Below are 18,950 nucleotides of genomic sequence, written 5' to 3'. Positions count from 1 at the left end.
AACCATCCAATAACAACCAATAGTGTAGATCAAATCACTTTTTGGTAAGACTTGTATGGGTGCCAGGCCACAGTATAATCACAGGTAACTGTAAAGCTGACGCGCTGGTAAGCAAAGGCAACCTACTCACCTATCAGTAGAATGTGAACGGGACCATTATCCTTTTGTTTTCTACTACTGAATAGCTGGTATTCACGGGAGCTTGGCCAGCGCTGGGCTGCGATTGGCCCTTTCGAGGTCGCAAGATCCTTTTGGCCCAAGATCGATTGTAAGAGATCCAGTAAGCTCTTTGCCCTCAGTAAGGCTGGCCTCACCCTAGTTTGTGGAGGTTCTAACAGGTCATTGTTTTATCGGCGTCCACGCTGTAGGGTTGAGAATGTTACCGGATACCAGCTGCAGAAGCTGTATGGAAGTAGACGAGGTGTAAACATCTAAAAACTCTCTTCTTGAGTGTCCCGCGTTTACGAGATCAAGGCTTAAGCACTTATGAGCTCAGACTTTCAGATGCTCATATCCCACCGAGCTGGTTGGAACAGATATTAAACACCTACACCAAATTGTAACGACCACAAGGCGCTTGGCCGACTTATAAGATCGGAAATTTTATGTTTATGGCTTCACGAAGAACTACACAAAGTAGTCCAAGTGCGTTCCCTTGATCGCCCATCGGACCTAACCTTACCTACTGCATTCCGTTCATCATGAATGTGTGATAAAAGTTGGCCTAAAAGGTTTTTAATATTAGACTAAAGGAAACGAAAATTAAAAAAGTATAATAATGAATTGATGCACATTATTAAATCATCATATATATGTAAACGTTTTCTTGTATGTATTAAAGCCATTGTGTTCCATGTTTCGAAATTTTAAAGGTCCATGCGAACTTCAGTCCATTCTTGTCGATATGATGCTTTGGCGGGAATACAATGTGTAATTTATTGCCGTTTAGAGACCACTAGAAGAAAACAATAATAAAAACTATTAAGTATAATGCAAATAAAAATATGAATTACATCGATTTGCGCATGCTCCATGCCCAAAAGCGTAACCGACATATCGTCGTTGCTTATGTCACTCATATCCTCTTCATAACCGAATAACAGTACATTCGATTTTGCATCTTTTGACACGCTACCGAGCGGATGCAAATCTATTTCATTCGTATCGTAGGGATAGTCCAAAACGATAGCATAAATAATCGATGATGAATTAGTGGGATCCAACTGTTGTGTGTACCAGACATTGGGCGTAATGCTGTCGTTTTGGTAGATCCAAGGCTTGCTGCCATAAATAGCTTCACCATTAACGCTCAACCATTTACCCATGTCACGCAAACGCTCCTCGAAGATGGGTAAAATTGTGCCATATTTTGTGGGACCCACATTGATGAGAGCGTTGCCATTGCAGCTAACGGTTTTCACAATTTCTAATTTGAAATAAAATGTAGTCTTAAGCACAGCATCGATTTCCAATCTACTAAAAAGTCAAAATTACCGCCAATGAGTTCCTCCGAAGTCATAAAATCATTGAGTTCGACATCGAAGCGTTGTCCCCAGCTACTTTTGTCCAGCGTAAATGCATTTTCCCATTTGTGCGCCTGCAAAATGCCGGGATTGTAGCGATCTTGACAATTGTAGAAGTCGCCATGATGACACGCAGTGCCGAAACCCCAACGATCATTGGTCACAATAGTGTCGCGTACGGGACTGTCATTATATAACCTAAAAATACAAAATTTATATACTCTCTTAACTTCACAAGCTTGTCCCACGATATTTACCAAGCTATAAACTCCTCCGCCTTCCAATATTTGGCTGGCGCTTCCCAATCACCATCGGACCATAAAATTTCCGGCAGATACTCATTGACCAATTCCATTTGTTCTGGACGCATTTTTCTATTAACATAATTTTGTTCCAAAAATATGTGCAATTTATCATTGATATATAGACGATTGAACCATTCGAAGAGCGAATAGTATAGACCGAACCTAAGTGAAGTCTCTTTGCGTATGGCAGACGCGAGTTCACCTGAATTGAAGAACTTTTAAAATTATTATGGACTTAATTTGTGATAATTTCTTAGCAGCTCACGTATTATGTCTCGTTTCGGTCCCACATCCATCGAATTCCAGCTAAAAGATGATGTGGAGGGCCAAAGTGTGTAGCCGTCATGATGCTTGCTGGTTAGAACAACATATCTGGAAAGAAGTGGTCAGTAGAACTTAATAACTTAAAACAGTTTGATTATAATAGATGTGCCAGCTTCTTAGAAACCACCAAGCTCATGATTGGATGAAATTGGATTACTAATTAGTATTGAACAGTTCGACTTTCTGGTAACTCAATCTATAAGTTACAAGTATAAGCCGGAAAATCATCTAAGCCATGCAATCAGAAGTTCTTGAACTTAAAATTGAAAAATTTCTACCCCCAAGTGCTTCAACTTTTTGAAGAGTATTTTTTTTTTCTACAATACGCTCTTTCTAGAGCCTTACAGTTAATTACGGCATTTCGTGTTGGAAAACAAGGCATGTAAAACCGTAAACTTGACTTGTTTTCTTCCTAATTAAGATAAAGCCTCTTTCTAGTATCGCTTATACTAGATTTGGATGCTCTCGCTACCAAAGTTCATAAGTTCTAGTTCCTTTATTTTAACAACTTTGCGGAATCTTCAAATTTTTTTAATATTTTTCAGAAAGGTTCCACATCTGGTTCGCAAAAATACCGTAGTTGCCAAATCGGCACTATAATTTTTACTACACATTTTACTCACTTTGCTCCACTGTCGCGAAAGAGCAGCGCCCACTTTGTAGCATTGAATAATTCAGCGGTGAACTCATGAGCGAACTCTTGATAAGAGAATTTCGGTTTGTAGTTGTTTTTCATAAAACTCAAATAGTTCGGATAATGTAAATCTAAAATTAGGAACTCATTGATAACACATACATATTTACATACAAATATTTATGCTACATGCTATGTGCCACTCACTTAACCAGTCCTGCCAGAACCATTCGGAACCGAAACTGGGCACCGAATATACGCCCCAATGTATGAAGATGCCGACTTTCGCCTCATCATACCAGCTGGGCAGTGGACGCTTATCGAGACTAGCCCAATTCGGTTCATAATGCTCTCCAGTAACTACATTGTTTAAGGTCAAGCAGATGAAACACACACCGAACAGCAGCCAGCGGCTCATTGTTTACACGCGTGTAAGTTAAAAATAAACGAAAACAAAATGAAAATATTGATATTGAATGTGATAATAGCTAGAGTGTATGGTAGATAAGCGTCGGCTCATAAAACGAGCGGATGTAAACAAACACTTCGATGCGAGTATTAAAGCTAGACTTGCTCGTTGAAAGTACAACTTGACACTGTGTTAGCGTTAAAGCTGTCGAAGAGTAACGATTTAGTTTGTAGCTTCCCAAGTACACACAGAAAAATTAGTATAAAAAATATATTAATATATTATATTTATATATTTTTTTCAGTTAACGTATATTTTTGGTTAAGAGGTTAGATCAGCCTAGAAATTTCAAAATATCTGCATTTTTTTTTTGTTTTGGCTCAAATAACATTTTCAAGTTCTAATGACACTATCAAATTAGTAGATTAGGAAAAAATAATGTTTCTACTGCTGTCCAATCCGCTTTAGTGCCGAAGCATTTGGGTTTGTCAGCCTCAAAGCTGCGTTTTTCTCTTTTTTTTTAATATTATCACGAAGTTTGTTACACCCAGAAGGAAACGTCGTAAATTCTCCATATAAGTAGTATATAAATGATTGTGAACTAGTCCCTCAGTGTTTAAGATAATTTTTTTATTTGACGAGATATCTTTACGTAAATTGGCTCAGATTGCTGCCTAAGTGAGCGCACAAACTTCAAAAAAATTGCTCAGATTGGACAACTATAGCTTAAAGCTGACAGACAAACTGGCCGATCCAAATAAATTTGGAATTTGTATGGAAAACTCTTTAATTTGACATGTTACTTTCACGAAATTCGGCATAAATTATTGTTCAAGGCAACGCCATAATCCACGAACATATTATTCAGATCGCACGACTATAGCATACAGCGGCCCTACAAACTGACCAATCAAAATCAAAATAAAAATCTTTGTATACCCTTTTATGCACTAAGAAATGCAGCTGTGAAGGGTATTATAGCTTTGCTGCAACCGATGTTAACGTTTTGCTTGTTTTTATAAACAACTTACTGCTAATTTTTTATTTTAATTAATTAATTAAAGTAATTAATTTACTACCATGACTTAAGACACTGTCTTTTATATTGTTTTAAATGGCACTAGTTCCTATAAAAACCACGTAATTTCAACAAACGATTATTTCTAATTTTTTTTCCTCAGTTTTGAGGTTAGTTTTCGAAAACGTCTACTAAAACAGCAATAAATTACAAAATTCATTCAAGTTCTTACTAAAATGGCGATTTTATTTGATTTCTTTTAAAAATATTAATGCTCATCCGATCGTAAAATCGTTTGCAGCTGTATATACAAATGTTTTGACAAAAGTAATTAATTTAAATTAAATATAAATACGCTGCGAATGCTTAATTTATGTATAAGACTGTGAAAGCTTTTAACAAAATACTATAAATGCATTATTTTTATGGAAAAAATACTAATTTAATGCAATCGAAAGCAATAAAAGTGGTAAATATATTTATAGCTATGTATGTATGTATTAAATTATATTATATATATGTATATGTATAATTAGCATAAAATGTGAAATAACTTAATTACAAACAAACAACAAGTTAACACAATTTAAAAAAAAAGCTATGTATGTGTGTGCATGTGCGGAATTCTTTGAGAACTCCTTTCATGGCTATGGAATCTATATAAAAATGTAATCGTTTGCCCAGAGAAATTGTGACAGCTTTGCTTGTGTTGAATTTGTAATTGAATTAAATTGCAACTTTTTTTATGTTTATATATTTATGTATGTATGTATGTAAACTATGGCATTTAGTCTATTGCATAGGATTGCTGTGTGAGTGTGTATATAGTTGTAGTTGTAGTTGTAATAGTAGTAGTTTCTTTTGTTAATTATGTGGAACTATTGAAGTTTATTTTGTAAATTCTATTGTTATATCATAGTTTGTTGGTGTGTAGTTATTGTATGTATGTTTGTTTGTTTGTAGGCTGCAGCATCTCAGAAAACAGTTACGTTAATATTATATATTAATATACCATAAATATGCAACCGCCAGTGCTTTACGAGTTATTGTGTTTGTTGTGATGTGCAGTGCTTTACTTAATATATACTCATAATAATGAAAATTAATGATACGCCCACTCTACGCTCCTCTCCTGGCAGTGTAAAAGCCTAAACTAATTTTTTTTTTGAAAAGCTTAACGCAGTTTGCTTTCCACTCTATTTCAACATTTCTCACTTGTTGTTTATACAACATATTCAATATAATATTATTATTTTTAGTTATTTCATGTTTTGTATTCACTTAGTATTTAGAATGCTCTTTGGTGCACGCGCTGTACTAGTTGTCAGGTTAACCTTTTAACTGCAAAGCGCGTGTATACTGGTATGTCTTATTTATCGCTTGACTGTTATTTGTTCTCTCGAAGTTCTTTTAAGCAATTTTGATTTTTCTTCTTATGTGTAAACATGTTTTGACTCTACTTATGTTGGTGGTTTATTTGAAGCGCGTCACATAATCTACGGCTTCAAATAAATGAACCGTCAGTGTTCCTGTGGCGGTGTGCGAAATTCCGATATCCAATCGGTGACACGTAGACGGAATATTTCCGTTTTAGTCAGTATCCAATCGCGGTATTGATGTGGTATAAACTCAACCAAACGATCGGCTATCTCAGGATTCTTGAACATTATTAAGTAAATGACCACGACATTAATGGCCAGCAGTATGAAGAATGTGAAAACGGTTGTAAGTGCTGTGCTCGATTTGGATATAGACTTTTTCGCCGCACCATTTGCATGCTTTTTGGTTTTCGTAGCTTTGTTGTTAACATTTGTGGATGCAATCTTTACTTCAGTGCTTATGTCATTGTTATTGTTGTTGGTGTTTGATTTCTTTGATTTCGATTTAGCTTTCTTAGTAGTTGACTTCTTTGATTTTGCATTTTCAAGCGGTTTCTCGTTTTCGACGTCAATATCCTCAGTTTGAGCAGTGGCGACCGTTAGCACTTCAAGTTTGTACTGCTCTTTAGCCTTTTCCGCTTCGGCTTGCATGCGATTCAAAAATTTCACCTGCAATATGAAGCATATTATTATAAAAACTAATACAAGTTAATTGAAAACTTACTGTATTCCTAGCTGAATCCTGACATTCTTTGGTGGTGAGGCAGAAGCCAACCACTTTAGCTAGTGCTGGCGTCAATGGGTTACCTTTCAAATCCAAATAACGTAAATTTGTTAAATTACCAAAACTTAGTGGCAGATGCTCCAATTTATTGTCGTACAAGTCCAAATGTCGTAAATTTCGTAGTAAACCAAATTCATCGGGTAAATAACGTATTTGGTTTTTGCTTAGGTCAACTTTGACCAGACGTGTTAGCGTGATGAAACTTTTCTAAAATGTAAATTTATTCTTCACTGTACATTATGAAATAATTAAAATTTTGCATAAAATCAATTATTTTATATAACTATGGAATTTCAATCAACATAAATAAACAAAACATCAAATATGCAATTGATAATGAAAGAAATCTATCAACATCAACATACTCCCAATGAAGTGATACAATTGCTCGACAAGTCCAACACAGTAACCCGCTTAAAAGAAGCCTGAAAATAAAAAGTGAAAAGTTTATACTTTATTCAACACAAAGCCATCTCACACTCTTTTGGCAAGTTGTAAAAAAATGTAGCACACAAAGATACAAAAATGCACACAAACTAACTGTTATGCCAACAAGCAGCAGCAGCTTACTTTGAAAACACCCCTATGGTTGAATGGAAAGCGATTCGTTGCGATAAGGGTGCATCTATGAACTGGGCATATATAACCAGACAGCTACATACTAACTTGATGTGTACATGCATAGAAAGGTGTGGGGTTTAGTATGAAAGTGAAATTTTTTCAAGTATCACATAGATTTTTCAACCAGATTTTTTACATTCATTCTACTTATCATAATTGGTATTTAAAGCATATTTTTTGTAATACAACTTGCAAATAATTTTTCGTAATTATGTACTTACTATCTCTCGCACCGGTATCTCATTAATTCCACTCAAACTTAAGTCGCAAATATTATCATCGACCCTTTCCTTAACATTTACTTTCACTTTCTCAGCTTTCGGCATTTTGTTTCTTGCCTAATTCACGTATTTAAATGATAATTGCAAAATTTTATGTGCACGTTTTATCCCGCTGCCTTCTGCACAAGCAATTTTTATTTGTTAAACAATTTTTTATCAACAAATCCAAATATATTGACGTGGTTTTCTCTAGCAGCAGCAGTATCCCTGGTAGCAGCTTATAAAGTTTAAGGTCAAGGATTTGGTGTTGTTTATGTCACAACGGGCCGGCAGCGCTACCACTTGTGTTATGGGATGTGTGATGCCTGATTGCTATTGGCAAATATGTGTTTCAATTCAATTCAAATATTGTTAAGCATTTTTAAACGAATACTGATAAAGTTAATGTAAATATTATGTAAGTGTATATAAATAAAAACAAATTTAAATATCTTATTTATGTATATAAGCGTTTTAAGTTAACTATAATATTCAGTTACGTACCGCAAAGTATAAATCACTTTTATTGTTGACGTAACATTTTTGGCACAGTGGTAACACTGTCGTACGAAGTAAACAAATACTCTGTTTACAGTGCAATAATTCAACTTGCGAGAAAAGTTCTATAAAATGTTTATGTTTTTTAATGCACATTTCGTTGATTTGGAGGAGGAACCGCGTGTTATACGTAGACGATTAAGGGATAACACAAATGTGCTCGATTTGCCAAATACGCAGTATGTCATTAATTGATTTTAGTTGCTTTTTTTTTCTCAAAAACCTTAACGAAATTCGCATTATCTCTACAGATTTGTCAATCAATTTCGAGTGAGTAAAGAGGTTTTTAAAAATATTTTATTAGAAATAGCGCCTAAAATGGAGAAACGGTTTCGGTGCACATCCATACCAGAAATGACTAAATTAGCTTGCTTCTTCCGTGCTCTTGCTGGGAAATATCAAATGAATGTTGGCACAAACTCATATACTTGTGTATCACAAGGAACGACGTCAAAAATAGTGGGCGAATGTTTGGAAATTTTCGAAGATTCCTTTTGCGGAAAGTGGATAACTTTAGAAATGACTGCAAAGGAGGAATCTGAAACTAAACAAGCATTTTACAGAAACACCAAATTGAATGGTATAATTGGTTGTGTTGATTGCACCCACATACCAATAAAGCGTCCCACAATTGAAGTAAGACATTTATACCAGAATAAAAGTGGATCGTTTAGTATAAATACGCTAATGGTAAACTATAAACAAAGACCATACTATAAACTTTACATAAAACTAGTGAAATATAATATATAACAGATTTGTGATGCAAACTTGGTGGTGCGATATGTGGATGCTAGAACACCAGGTAAAAATGATGATGAATACGTTTGGCGACAAAGTGGTGCAAATGCATATTTGAAATCGTTGTATGATGCCGGAAAAAGAAATTTCTGGATTATAGGTAAAATCTATTTGATATCATATACAATTGTATGCTGGCAGGACTCAATAACATTTTATGTTTGTATACAGGTGACTCTAACTTGCCACTACAACCGTATTTGATGGCACCATATTTAAATCCCACTGAGACTTATGAAACTATTTATAACGAGAAACTGCTTAAAGCACAGCAATTCATAGAAAAATGTTTCAACGCTATTAAGAATAGATTTCGCTGTATAGCGGATGGCAAAGCCATATATTATCTGCCGGAGAAAGCAACTAAAATAATTAATGTTTGTTGTGCAATTCATAATGCGTGTATATTTTATAAAGACAATTTGGAATTTGGTAAGATAAATGCTGTGAATTCAAGGAATGGCAATTGTAATAGTAGCACTGAGGTTAATAGCGATGCAAATGCAACAGAGGAAACTTTAGAAATAAGAAGAAACGTAGCTAAAAATTTGAAAAATTCCAAAGGTTGTACATAAAGTAAAATTAATGAAAAAAGGTAAACAAAAAATACAGAAGTTTGTACTTTGGTATTCTGAAAACATATTTTATGTTAATTTTTGTAAATAACCTTATTTAACACTTAAAAAAAGAAAAAAAAAACTTTTCAAATAAAAACAAACTTTTACTGTCTAAAAAAAAATAAAACTATTATAACTCCGCCATTCTTTCCAAAGCAGCGGCTTGGCGTTCAAGAGCTAAAGTCTGCCTTTCCAGCAACTTCAGCTGACGCTCCATTAACTCCTCTTGCCTATCGACAGCAGTTGTTAGTTTATGTAACGATAGACTCTGTCTGTCCATTATTTCTACCATTTCTTTTGATATTTTCATATATTGAACTTGGTGTTGTAATTGTCGACGAAATAGAAAACTGCTGTGATCATCGGATTTTCGCTTACGAGTGCCAGTCGTACGATTTTTGGGTGCTGACGTCGGTTCTTCTTCTACCGATTCCTCATCAGTCATAGCAGTAACTGAAGGAGGGGACATTTTGGTGATCGTAACCATTGGCAATGATTTGTCAGCAGGTACACCAAAAGTTTCACCATTTGGTTTCGCAGCCTCGATGAGTTCAAGAATCTTCGCCATTGCTTTTTCACCTTCCGTTAATAGATGTTTGGGGTAACCCGCTTCTTCATTTTCTTCCATTTTCTTTTTTGTATTTAATTTCAAATTACGAAAGATCTAAATTAAAAATTCGTTATTGGAAGAGTATGTGTGTATGTTATTAACGCAGTATTTACTTTTTTCCATTCACGCATGCTACGTTCAGCTGGTCCTATAGCATTTAGCTTTTTTGCTATTCTGTCCCAATCCTCTTGATTGCGTGGGGGGCCAAATGCTGGTGTATGTTTACCCAATTCTGGCTTCCTTTCGATCTCTCGCAATAATGAAGCGATTTGATCCTTTGTTGGTTCCTTTGTGCCGCTGCTGAATGAGTTTGATGCTGATGGCGGGTCGTCACACGCTACACCAACACTATCGCCAAACTCTGCTTGCAGTAGGTCGGCCACTGTTTGTTCCAGCGCGGTTAAGGGATACGGTTGAAAATGTTCATCACTCATTTTTTTCTTGGTTTTTGCCTTGTAGTTAATCCATACCTGCAGATGTGTATATATAAGTATAAATTGCATAACATTTTTATATATAATTTTAAGTATTACCCTCTGCCATTCTTTGCCTGTCCTACGTGGTGGCCCAAAACTGTTAAGCTCGTCCGCAATTTTTTTCCACTGCTCCTCTACTTGCTGCTTGCTTTGTCCGTACGTTCGCGCTCCTCGGGCAATTTGTGGATTTTTCTGCATCAAATGCACTAACCGCTCGAACTGCTTTCTGTTCGTTACTTTAAGTAATCTTGAAAATAAAATTTTATTTATTAATAATTTATGCATGTAAATTCAAATTTTTTATGTGCTTACGATTTTTCTGCCATCTCTCCAACACATCTGCTTCACTCAAGAATCCAAACTATAATGAAAAGTTTGTATATATATATAAAATGGCGACTGGCGACTCAGTTGACTGTGGCTACCTTGGACAATATTCCTTTGTAGTATTTATTGTGGTATACGTTTCACAACAATTATACTCGCGCTAGTATAGACACACAAAAGGGTTATTAATGTTCTTGTATTTTTGAAGAAAATATTTAATGGTATTCTTTTACCTTTTTATTTTTGTTTTGCAACGTAGTATATATATTTTGTTAGAATTTCTCTACTCTTGTTCGCTTATGGTTGCAAATGGAAGTAAATTCGAAGTAAATTTATCCATTTGTATATCACGACGCTGAAGTAAGCGCTTTACGTGATAGGGTAGGTAAGTGTTGCCACTATGTATTGTAAAATAAGTGTGGATTAGTTTTTCTTTTCTAAAATTAGAATTAATCGGGTTTATTTTCACAACTATGAATCAAACTTACCATTTCATTTGGAACTATTTACATTCATAATGTTTATGTATACTAAAACGAGTATAGTCGTCGCTAGTTAAACTTATACTAAAATATATAATATGAATGGCTAATGGCAATTTACCACAGGTGACTGAGACGCCAGTCGCCATTTTACGCTTAATATCTACTACACTACTAGGCCTTATTATAGTATACAGATCATCGTAAAGGGGTATCATATTATACCATGAGACAGATTATATTTCAACAAGCATCAAGTGTAACGTGAGCACGTGGACGAGCGCCTAAAGGATAGCATTCGACTTTGTGTAATACCTTAATTGATTCTACTGTTCTTAAAACCAGCCATTTGACTGATTTTCACGATTGGTAATGGTGGCGCACTAAGTCCAAACAATAATGAAGACTTGAAACCAGTTTTCCCAAACGCCACCCCCACAAGGAATCAAATCAGGTTTTCCTCGACGTAAACCGAATCAAGTTCAATCTTCCCAAGACAGAAGAGTTGGCTAATCAACTTAAGAAAACGAATACTTCAAGGCAAACAGAGCGACTGGCGCTATCTCTAGGATAAATCATATCAAGAAGAAACCCTGAAGCTTTTAAGTCAGTTGCTTTGTCAACCACATCTACACCTGAACGTAATTATCTATTGCTAATGGATTACATTCTTGTGAATGGATGGGGCTGTAAAACTGTACTCGGCGCTTTTGTAATGAATACTCTCAGTTGCCTACAATATTTTGCGAGTTTCCAATTATAAATATACTGAATCCACTTATTTTCTAATTATTTTCGAATTATCACCAAACAAAATTTCTAAAATATATTATGAATTTTTCAAATCTTTTATGTAATTTTGTTGCTGTGAAATATTTTTAAGAATATACTTTATTTTTAATATTTCCTACATTCCTTCTTGTTTTCCTTTCTATTTAAATTAATTTTATTATCCTAACCCCGAAACTTTTAACTGTTGAGTCCACACTCTCCGGCTTTAATGTAAAAATAAAGCAAACATCTTTTTTCTTCGAAGTAAGAGAAACATTATTTATTAAATGTTGTCATACACAATTTGTGTAATTTAATAAAGAATAATTTAATCTTCCTCTTCTTCAGCAGCAGCACCACTGCCTCCTTGGTTCTTCTTCATGTTCTTCCTCTTCACGCGACCTGGACGGCCACCACCGAAGGGCGATTTCAGTGAGAAATCAATATGTTTCTGCGAGTCCAAACGCACGACAAACGATGGAATGTTTACCACTTGTCTGCGGACGCTGTAGAGGAATGAGCGAAAGAAAGCATGTCATTAACAATCGTAATTCTCAAATAAATTACATTTATATGCTGAAATATTATATATAAAGCTGTTCAGTTTTTGTAACTTACGCATTGATAGTTTGCTCAAACTTTACAAGTATATTTTTATAAAGCAAACTAATTGTGAAAAGACGTTGAGAGCCGGTACAGACTGTGCTGTTCGACACCCAAGTGGTCTTACTGAACATATTTTGTAATTCTCATGAATCCAATGACCAAAACAGTTGCATACTATCGCAGATATTTACCGAATGTGTCTTTGACGGATGAGAACGCGAGCATGATGAATGGACTTGGCCAACCCCAATTTGAAGACTTGAGTTTGCAAGCGACGCTCCAAGAAATCCTCAATTTTCAAACCCAACACGTAATCGAGCTTCATGCGGGATTCATCCAATACACCAATACGTACCAAACGACGCAACAAAGCGTTACCTGCAAAACAAATTTCACATTATTTAAGAGTTTCTTATTACTTACAAAATAACGATTACAACAAATAATTTTCAGCTAATAAAATATTATCGTCAAAATTTACTTCAGACAAGAAGTGTCAAATTTGCATATCATCACTTTAAACAATTAGTTGGCTCATATTGCGCTGTAAATTACCTTGGAACAATCTCTTCTCGTCTTTCTCATCCAAAGTCAACAGCTCACGAGCAGCTTTACGGATTTTAGCCAAAGCGTACTTGACACGCCAGACCTCACGCTTGTTGCGCAAACCATATTCACCAATGATTTTTAACTCCTGATCCAAACGTGCTTTTTCATAAGGACGACGTGGTGTCACATATGTCTTCGAGAAGACAGACGGTATGCGTCCGTTGACCATCTTTCCACTTCTTTAACCGAGTGCTAAAATTGTGGACATGTAAAAAGTTAATTAGAAAATCTTGAAATATCGCTAACATCTTAATAATAATGCTAGTAATTTGTTATTCACTATAAAATTTAATATTGCATATTGTTTTATAATGAATATTTCATACTATATTTATAATTTAGCACTAAAATTTAACAAATTAGAATTGTTACAATTTTCACGTACATTCGGCTCAACGATTGAAAAATGAAAGAACGATGTTGGTGAATTTAGGAAATTTGCTGTCAATTTGACAATACGGAAAGTGGGTTGTGGATTGTGTAATGATTTGATGTATTTGCCAGTTTTAATTGTCGAAACTCTTAGATATAAAAATTATATATTCACATTCTGTGCGCCTTATATTTCGTTTACATATGTAGTTTTGTTGTGAAGACGGCAGCCAGCTCTGTTACTACTAATTATTGGCATACGTCAAAATTTTTAATTTCAATATAAAACGATAAATTGTCATATTCAAGCAAGATTGAAAGTGTTTCAAAATACGTTATGTTGTATGACAAATGTAAGGTTGACAAGCATTCAAGAAAGATTCAGAAATTGTCAAAATGTTAAATAAACATTTTTGTTTACTTATAAATAATTCAATAGATATAAACCTCCTACTGTAATCTTGATAAACGTTTGAGCAAGATTGACAAAGTTTCAAATCCGTAAGCTTGATAAGGATTTAAGCAAAGTTTGAGAAACAAAATCACGTATATAATATAATCTATAAGTCGACAGCAAATTCTGGTACATTTTTATTTGTTCTTTGTTGTTGTGGTTTTTCTAAATATATTTTATTCACATGAAATGAAATATTTCTTGATTAATAATAAATTATTTTTGTAATTTTACAATTTAAAATAAAACGTCACTTGGCATCTCTGTGAACGGAAACCAAATTCAAAACAGAGAGCAGCAGCAACGGTAGCAGCGTTTAGCACGTTGCTTTCAAGCGTTCTGATTGGAGCAATACAAAGCGTCGCGAGAGAAAAACTAATGTCAGAGAAAGTTAATAAATTCATTAAAATTCTCTGCTTTCACACTCGGCAGTAACACAGAGTGAGGCAGCAGACACAATTCTTATTGAGACGTTGAATTTGACTTCAATGCAATATGTGTGCGGAAACGGGTTTCACAAAACAGTTTCTTCAAGTGCTTCCTATAGTCCCACACAGCTGCGGGTCACCCAGTGCACTGTGCCAGCAACCGTAGACTCAACAAAACGGAAGAGGGTGATGGTGTCGCTGAGGGGGTGGTTATACGAACGTACGACAAACGAATGGGCAAAAACAGCTGCCGGTGGCTGCATGAGGCACAACAGCCAGCCACCTAGCCAGCAAGCGGCGTTGCGGCCTTAACCAAAGCTAGAAACAACAATTGCCGATAGCCGCTGCAGCAGCAGCGTCGTGCGAAGCAGTGGCAGCGCCAACAGTTTCTGTTTGCTGCGTCAGTTGTTGTTCGGTGGCCATACCAGCTGGAACTTTTCGCTTGTGTGAAAGATTTATCGCTCGGTCATTCGAGTAATAGTAAACGAATTGAAAATAATTACGAATTAAACGCGCGCCGTTATAATCAAAGCAAATCGAAAATTTTGCCGAAAAGAATTGTGTGTGTTTTTAATTGCATTATTGCACCAAAAATAGCGAAACGCGATTAAACATGCAATAACTTGAAGTTATCAAAGTACTGTCAGCTGTATTTTGTTATTTACACATTTAGAACAACAAATAGTTTAAAAATAAATAATCAAAAATCAAATTACGTGCGAGTGTCATCTTCTTTTGTGTGTTTGCCAGCACGAAGGTGGCGCATTCTTATTTTGTGCTAAATATATAAATATAAACAAGTGTGTGTTTGTGTTTGTGTTGGTGTGCGCGCTTTAGTACTTGCTTTGTTCTGTGTTCTGTGCGTTTTGTACTAAATCTAGTTGCAAGTGCTGCAAGTTCTTGACGCGTTGCAAGCACAAACAGAGTGGTTAGTCGACAGTCGTGTTGTTGGCGTTCCGGTTCTAGTTAAAGAACGAAAGTGAAGACGCCATACTAGAACAGCCGCTGCTGGTTTGTGGGCACGTTTGGCATTTTTTAACGCCCGTCGTGCAAGAGTCTTTAGTAGATAACTAAACACTAAAAAAGATTTGGTTCTTTGAATAATAAAAAAAAGTATAATTTCCGGTTTCATTCATAAGATCAGTGTTGTGTTTTAAACAGTATAAACAAAAATCGGTAGCTGCAGCAATTGTGGTTGAAGGTAATTTGTCAAAACAGTCAAAAAAGTCAAACGACGCGAAGATCACAAGTTAATAAAAAATAAAAACTAAAAAAAAAATTAAAGAAAATACTAGCAAAAAAAAATAAACTAAAAAAAAGGTAATGGAAAAAAAAGTAAAAAAAACAGTAACCAAATAAACCAAAAATCAAGAATCCTAAAAATTAAAATATAATACAAAGGTGAAAAACACATGAGCAAAAATCAAAGTTTGTCCGGTCCACTTTGTCCTCACCATTCAGTTTCTGGTCGTTGTGTCTCACATTTCCAAGAATTGGCAGTTAATTTAAAAAAACCACGAAAGGTGTGCGAATAAAGAGATAAAAGGCCCAGTGCAAACGGCTTAAAAAACAAAACGTATACAAACAAAAAAAAAATAAAAAACAAAGTGAATAAGCAAAATCAACGTGTGTGTAGAAAAAACGTATGCAAATTAAAAAAATGCCGGCTGCGTGTGTATGTGTGTGATTTAGCCATGCGAACGAGTTTTCAATCGCATACCAGAAACGCCAAAAATTATTGAAAACCAACACAGTCCGTATGTGCGATATTTAAATCAGGTACGTACATATGTACATACATACAAACTTCTTTACTCGTACATTGTATACACTTGCGCTAATGTTTATGGCAATAACTCGGGCAAAATTATGCAATACTAATTAAACGAAAGTCGATTTCGCGTTGTAAAACTGTTATAAAAACATAAAAAAAGTTTAAATACCAACTTTTGTGTTGGAACGGGTTGATATTGTATTATGACCTCTTGTAATTTTGTTTTGTGTTGTTGTGAAAACGAAAGTCGCATTGTTTGGTGAGTGCCTGTCATACCTTATCTCAAGCGTTTGGTCGAGCTTTTCCGGCAATTTTTGGATATTTCGGGTTCAACTTGGCTTCAAAAATTCGGTTCGTTAGGTTATTTTTTAAGTTTTTATATCGAAAATTTGTGTTGGATAAAAGTCAAAACAAATGTGAATTCTCTCGGCTACGACGTTAATCTTAAATGTATTTCTTCAAAGTGATTCACAGATTATTATAAGAAAATCCATACAATATAGGTTATTTCAAATACCTATGCCATTTTAGAGTAAGAAGATAATAATTTCTAAAGTTTTTCATGCTACTCCGATTGTGCCCCAATATTATAATAAATATGATAGTTAAAATGAAAACCAAGCATACCAAAAATAAAAGAAAAATAGATTATGGTTAGCTCAGAAAAGAACAAGAAAAAACGGCTGCACTGAAGCTATAATACCCTACACACGTGCGTAAAAGTGTATAAAAAATTGGCTTGATTTTGATCGGCCAAAAAGTATAGCAATAATATGCTATATGCGATTCCGATAAATAAGCAACTTCTTGGGTAGAAAAAAACATGTGCAAAATTTCATATTAATATCTCAAAAACTTAGTAGTCGTAGTACGCGTATAGATACAGATAGAGAGAAGGGCATACAGTGGTGGTCTTATAATTAGAAATGACTTTTCAGTATATAATTTTCCTAATTTATTTAAAAAATTTATATTGTCTTATTAAAATTATTAATTGGGACTCTGACGTTTTCTTCTTGGTGTTACAAACATCGTGGCAAACTTATTATACCCTGTTCAGGATAAAATATCAATAAAATTGCCATGTTCTACATACTTTGAAAACATAACATTGTTTTTTATTTGTGATAACTAATTTGCACTGTTCCAAAATAGAACTTTTCAAAGCTAAACTAACACATCTAGCACATACCCTAGATGGTGCTGTTGTCAGATTTGGTCTTTTATGACGGCATCTACTAGCCGTTGAAAGGCATATTTCTCGTTGAAAGCACGCAAGATTTAGAAATATGCTCTCAAATCGTAATTCTGAAAACAAAAACATTTTTGTAGAAAAACATTAACATTTTTTCGAACAACACGCAATCCTCGACGGCGCTAAAAAACCAAAGGTTCTATACTACTGCACTGCTTCCGGACTTTTTCTGGTTGAGTTGACTGGTTGAAACCTAAAAAAAAGTCTCTACTAAAAGATATTGCCTGGATTGAAAAGAATCAAAAAATGGCAAAATAGCGGCATTTTAAAAAAGTTGAATTTACACAAAATTTTGGTCGTTTTTGGCCTGCCTGATTGAACTGACCAGCTACACTATAAAAGCCTGCAAGACAAAAGTATTTGAAATATTCATTTAAAATTTTAGTATGGCATTTTTAAAGGTATTATGTATATCTTAACGAAATATTGAAAAAAAAATATTATTTTTCTGAAAATTGCGCTTTTGTTGTGCCCCTTATTTACTCGTATACCTGGATATAACCATTAAAGCTCTATTGAATTTACTCAAGTTTCCGAAATAATCCATTAATTACCTTTCGGTATTTTGTTAAACCAATTTTCCTCACAGTTCCATATAATATTGCTTTATTACTTAATTTTCAAAATTTTCATATTTTTCTGTGGGCGGTTTGGCGCCAAAAATGCTATCGCCACGCCTGAGAGACCACCAATTTATTAGTAAACCAGAACTGGCAGACGAATGCCGAAAGTATTGTTTTGAAAAAAGTATGTGAATGTCAAAATCAAAAATCTCTATGTGTGTTTATCACCAAGCAAAGCAAGAACTACAATTCTTATACTCTTGCAACATGTTGCCACAGAGTAGAATAGTTTTTTTCACCTAACGGTTGTTTGTATCACCTAAAAATAATCGAGTTAGATATATGGTTATGTATATGTAAATGATCAGTATGATGAGACGAGTTGAAATCCGAGTGGCTGTTTGTCTGTCCGTCCGTAATGTATATATCTCCCAAACTATTCAAGCTATATCATCCACCGATTTTTCGAAAAAATGTTTTTTTTTTTTATAATAATAAACTCTTGTGTTAGAAATGCGTTGAAGCGGATCAATACTTCCCTTAGCACTCATATATCTAATATAAAAATTTTCGAACTTCCAGTTCACTTTGTACCACATATATTGGTTAATGTGTCAGTTATTTTAAGGAAATTGAGAAAACAGTATAACTTTGTGCCTAAAATGGATAAAATCGGGCGAAAACTTGCCTTAACCCTCATATAACTGATATTTGCGGTTTTGAAATGTCCGGCTGACTTTATTCCGTTTATACATATGTTTATATTTATATATTTATAAAATTGTTTGAAAATAAATTCTCAAGTATAACTGAGCAATGTCAAAAATTAATCCAATCAACCCTTCTATTTCTATGCTTCCAATGATTTTAGTATTATTTTCGCTGACGGCAAGTAAAATATAATAATGAAATTAAGTGAGTCTATGACCTTCAAAATTGCTTAATATGATATCAAATTTGTTTGCAAATCCATTTACGATTTCTTTCGAA

The 18,950-nt window shown here is 34.6% G+C and overlaps 6 protein-coding genes across 12 annotated transcripts in view; 2 read left to right on the top strand and 4 right to left on the bottom strand.

Annotated features, from left to right (window-relative positions):
- Nucleotides 1–762: 762 nt before the first annotated feature.
- Fuca (alpha-L-fucosidase) lies at nucleotides 763–3,389 on the bottom strand. Its single transcript, XM_014236301.3, has 7 exons — nucleotides 2,994–3,389; nucleotides 2,776–2,917; nucleotides 2,094–2,200; nucleotides 1,781–2,030; nucleotides 1,495–1,721; nucleotides 1,014–1,426; nucleotides 763–955 (listed from the first exon to the last, which is right to left on the bottom strand). The coding sequence occupies exons 1-7, from the start codon at nucleotides 3,202–3,204 to the stop codon at nucleotides 836–838; spliced, it is 1,470 nt and encodes a 489-aa protein (XP_014091776.3). The 5' UTR covers nucleotides 3,205–3,389; the 3' UTR covers nucleotides 763–835.
- A 1,049-nt stretch (nucleotides 3,390–4,438) lies between these two features.
- Nucleotides 4,439–7,558, bottom strand: LOC106618517 (leucine-rich repeat-containing protein 59). Its single transcript, XM_070112258.1, has 4 exons — nucleotides 7,219–7,558; nucleotides 6,742–6,801; nucleotides 6,317–6,583; nucleotides 4,439–6,261 (listed from the first exon to the last, which is right to left on the bottom strand). Exons 1-4 carry the CDS (start codon nucleotides 7,321–7,323, stop codon nucleotides 5,734–5,736), a joined length of 960 nt encoding a protein of 319 aa, XP_069968359.1. The 5' UTR covers nucleotides 7,324–7,558; the 3' UTR covers nucleotides 4,439–5,733.
- A 265-nt stretch (nucleotides 7,559–7,823) lies between these two features.
- LOC106618516 (putative nuclease HARBI1) lies at nucleotides 7,824–9,199 on the top strand. Its single transcript, XM_014236304.3, has 4 exons — nucleotides 7,824–7,994; nucleotides 8,067–8,505; nucleotides 8,572–8,716; nucleotides 8,788–9,199. Exons 1-4 carry the CDS (start codon nucleotides 7,888–7,890, stop codon nucleotides 9,189–9,191), a joined length of 1,095 nt encoding a protein of 364 aa, XP_014091779.2. The 5' UTR covers nucleotides 7,824–7,887; the 3' UTR covers nucleotides 9,192–9,199.
- A 32-nt stretch (nucleotides 9,200–9,231) lies between these two features.
- LOC106618515 (uncharacterized) lies at nucleotides 9,232–11,205 on the bottom strand. 4 transcript variants are annotated; one of them, XM_070112257.1, is made up of 7 exons: nucleotides 11,135–11,205; nucleotides 10,880–11,044; nucleotides 10,745–10,806; nucleotides 10,632–10,680; nucleotides 10,377–10,566; nucleotides 9,957–10,313; nucleotides 9,232–9,897 (listed from the first exon to the last, which is right to left on the bottom strand). In XM_070112257.1, the coding sequence occupies exons 4-7, from the start codon at nucleotides 10,643–10,645 to the stop codon at nucleotides 9,364–9,366; spliced, it is 1,095 nt and encodes a 364-aa protein (XP_069968358.1). In that variant the 5' UTR covers nucleotides 10,646–10,680; nucleotides 10,745–10,806; nucleotides 10,880–11,044; nucleotides 11,135–11,205; the 3' UTR covers nucleotides 9,232–9,363. The 4 variants fall into 4 exon arrangements, with proteins under 4 accessions (XP_069968358.1, XP_069968357.1, XP_069968356.1 ...); XM_070112256.1 differs by lacking the exon at nucleotides 10,745–10,806 and having other exon boundaries at nucleotides 10,632–10,744; XM_070112255.1 differs by lacking the exon at nucleotides 10,745–10,806 and having other exon boundaries at nucleotides 10,632–10,740.
- A 945-nt stretch (nucleotides 11,206–12,150) lies between these two features.
- Nucleotides 12,151–13,610, bottom strand: RpS9 (ribosomal protein S9). Its single transcript, XM_014236288.3, has 4 exons — nucleotides 13,500–13,610; nucleotides 13,061–13,306; nucleotides 12,697–12,883; nucleotides 12,151–12,405 (listed from the first exon to the last, which is right to left on the bottom strand). The coding sequence occupies exons 2-4, from the start codon at nucleotides 13,281–13,283 to the stop codon at nucleotides 12,228–12,230; spliced, it is 588 nt and encodes a 195-aa protein (XP_014091763.1). The 5' UTR covers nucleotides 13,284–13,306; nucleotides 13,500–13,610; the 3' UTR covers nucleotides 12,151–12,227.
- Nucleotides 13,611–14,166: 556 nt separating this feature from the next.
- LOC106619944 (capon-like protein) overlaps nucleotides 14,167–18,950 on the top strand; it is a 260,136-nt gene continuing 255,352 nt past the window's right edge. The window contains exon 1 of one of the 4 annotated variants that reach the window (XM_070110859.1): nucleotides 14,167–16,493. The gene's annotated coding sequence lies outside the window, so the exon portion shown is untranslated. The remainder of the gene's footprint in view (nucleotides 16,494–18,950) is intronic. The other 3 variants (XM_070110857.1, XM_070110856.1, XM_070110855.1) reach the window with 3 other exon arrangements.

The sequence above is a fragment of the Bactrocera oleae genome, chromosome 6 (genome assembly GCF_042242935.1).
Source record: "Bactrocera oleae isolate idBacOlea1 chromosome 6, idBacOlea1, whole genome shotgun sequence".
Classification (NCBI taxonomy): domain Eukaryota; kingdom Metazoa; phylum Arthropoda; class Insecta; order Diptera; family Tephritidae; genus Bactrocera; species Bactrocera oleae.
This window is presented reverse-complemented; position numbering and strand designations above follow the sequence as displayed.

Excerpts from the sequence above, each read along its gene's own strand:
- Fuca (XM_014236301.3), bottom strand. The coding sequence starts at position 3,204 with ATGAGCCGCTGGCTGCTGTTCGGTGTGTGTTTCATCTGCTTGACCTTA. Across the intron at positions 2,918-2,993 it reads GTTCTGGCAGGACTGGTTAA|ATTTACATTATCCGAACTAT; the intron begins GTGAGTGGCACA and ends TCCTAATTTTAG. Across the intron at positions 2,201-2,775 it reads TTTCGCGACAGTGGAGCAAA|ATATGTTGTTCTAACCAGCA; the intron begins GTGAGTAAAATG and ends ACTTCTTTCCAG.
- LOC106618517 (XM_070112258.1), bottom strand. The coding sequence starts at position 7,323 with ATGCCGAAAGCTGAGAAAGTGAAAGTAAATGTTAAGGAAAGGGTCGAT. Across the intron at positions 6,802-7,218 it reads AGATACCGGTGCGAGAGATA|GCTTCTTTTAAGCGGGTTAC; the intron begins GTAAGTACATAA and ends TTTTATTTTCAG. Across the intron at positions 6,262-6,316 it reads AGGATTCAGCTAGGAATACA|GTGAAATTTTTGAATCGCAT; the intron begins GTAAGTTTTCAA and ends TTCATATTGCAG.
- LOC106618516 (XM_014236304.3), top strand. The coding sequence starts at position 7,888 with ATGTTTATGTTTTTTAATGCACATTTCGTTGATTTGGAGGAGGAACCG. Across the intron at positions 7,995-8,066 it reads CTCGATTTGCCAAATACGCA|ATTTGTCAATCAATTTCGAG; the intron begins GTATGTCATTAA and ends TTATCTCTACAG. Across the intron at positions 8,717-8,787 it reads AAGAAATTTCTGGATTATAG|GTGACTCTAACTTGCCACTA; the intron begins GTAAAATCTATT and ends GTTTGTATACAG.
- LOC106618515 (XM_070112257.1), bottom strand. Across the intron at positions 10,314-10,376 it reads CAGGCAAAGAATGGCAGAGG|GTATGGATTAACTACAAGGC; the intron begins GTAATACTTAAA and ends ACACATCTGCAG. Across the intron at positions 9,898-9,956 it reads GCATGCGTGAATGGAAAAAA|ATCTTTCGTAATTTGAAATT; the intron begins GTAAATACTGCG and ends TTTTTAATTTAG.
- RpS9 (XM_014236288.3), bottom strand. The coding sequence starts at position 13,283 with ATGGTCAACGGACGCATACCGTCTGTCTTCTCGAAGACATATGTGACA. Across the intron at positions 12,884-13,060 it reads CGAGAAGAGATTGTTCCAAG|GTAACGCTTTGTTGCGTCGT; the intron begins GTAATTTACAGC and ends TTTGTTTTGCAG. Across the intron at positions 12,406-12,696 it reads ATCCGTCAAAGACACATTCG|CGTCCGCAGACAAGTGGTAA; the intron begins GTAAATATCTGC and ends ATTCCTCTACAG.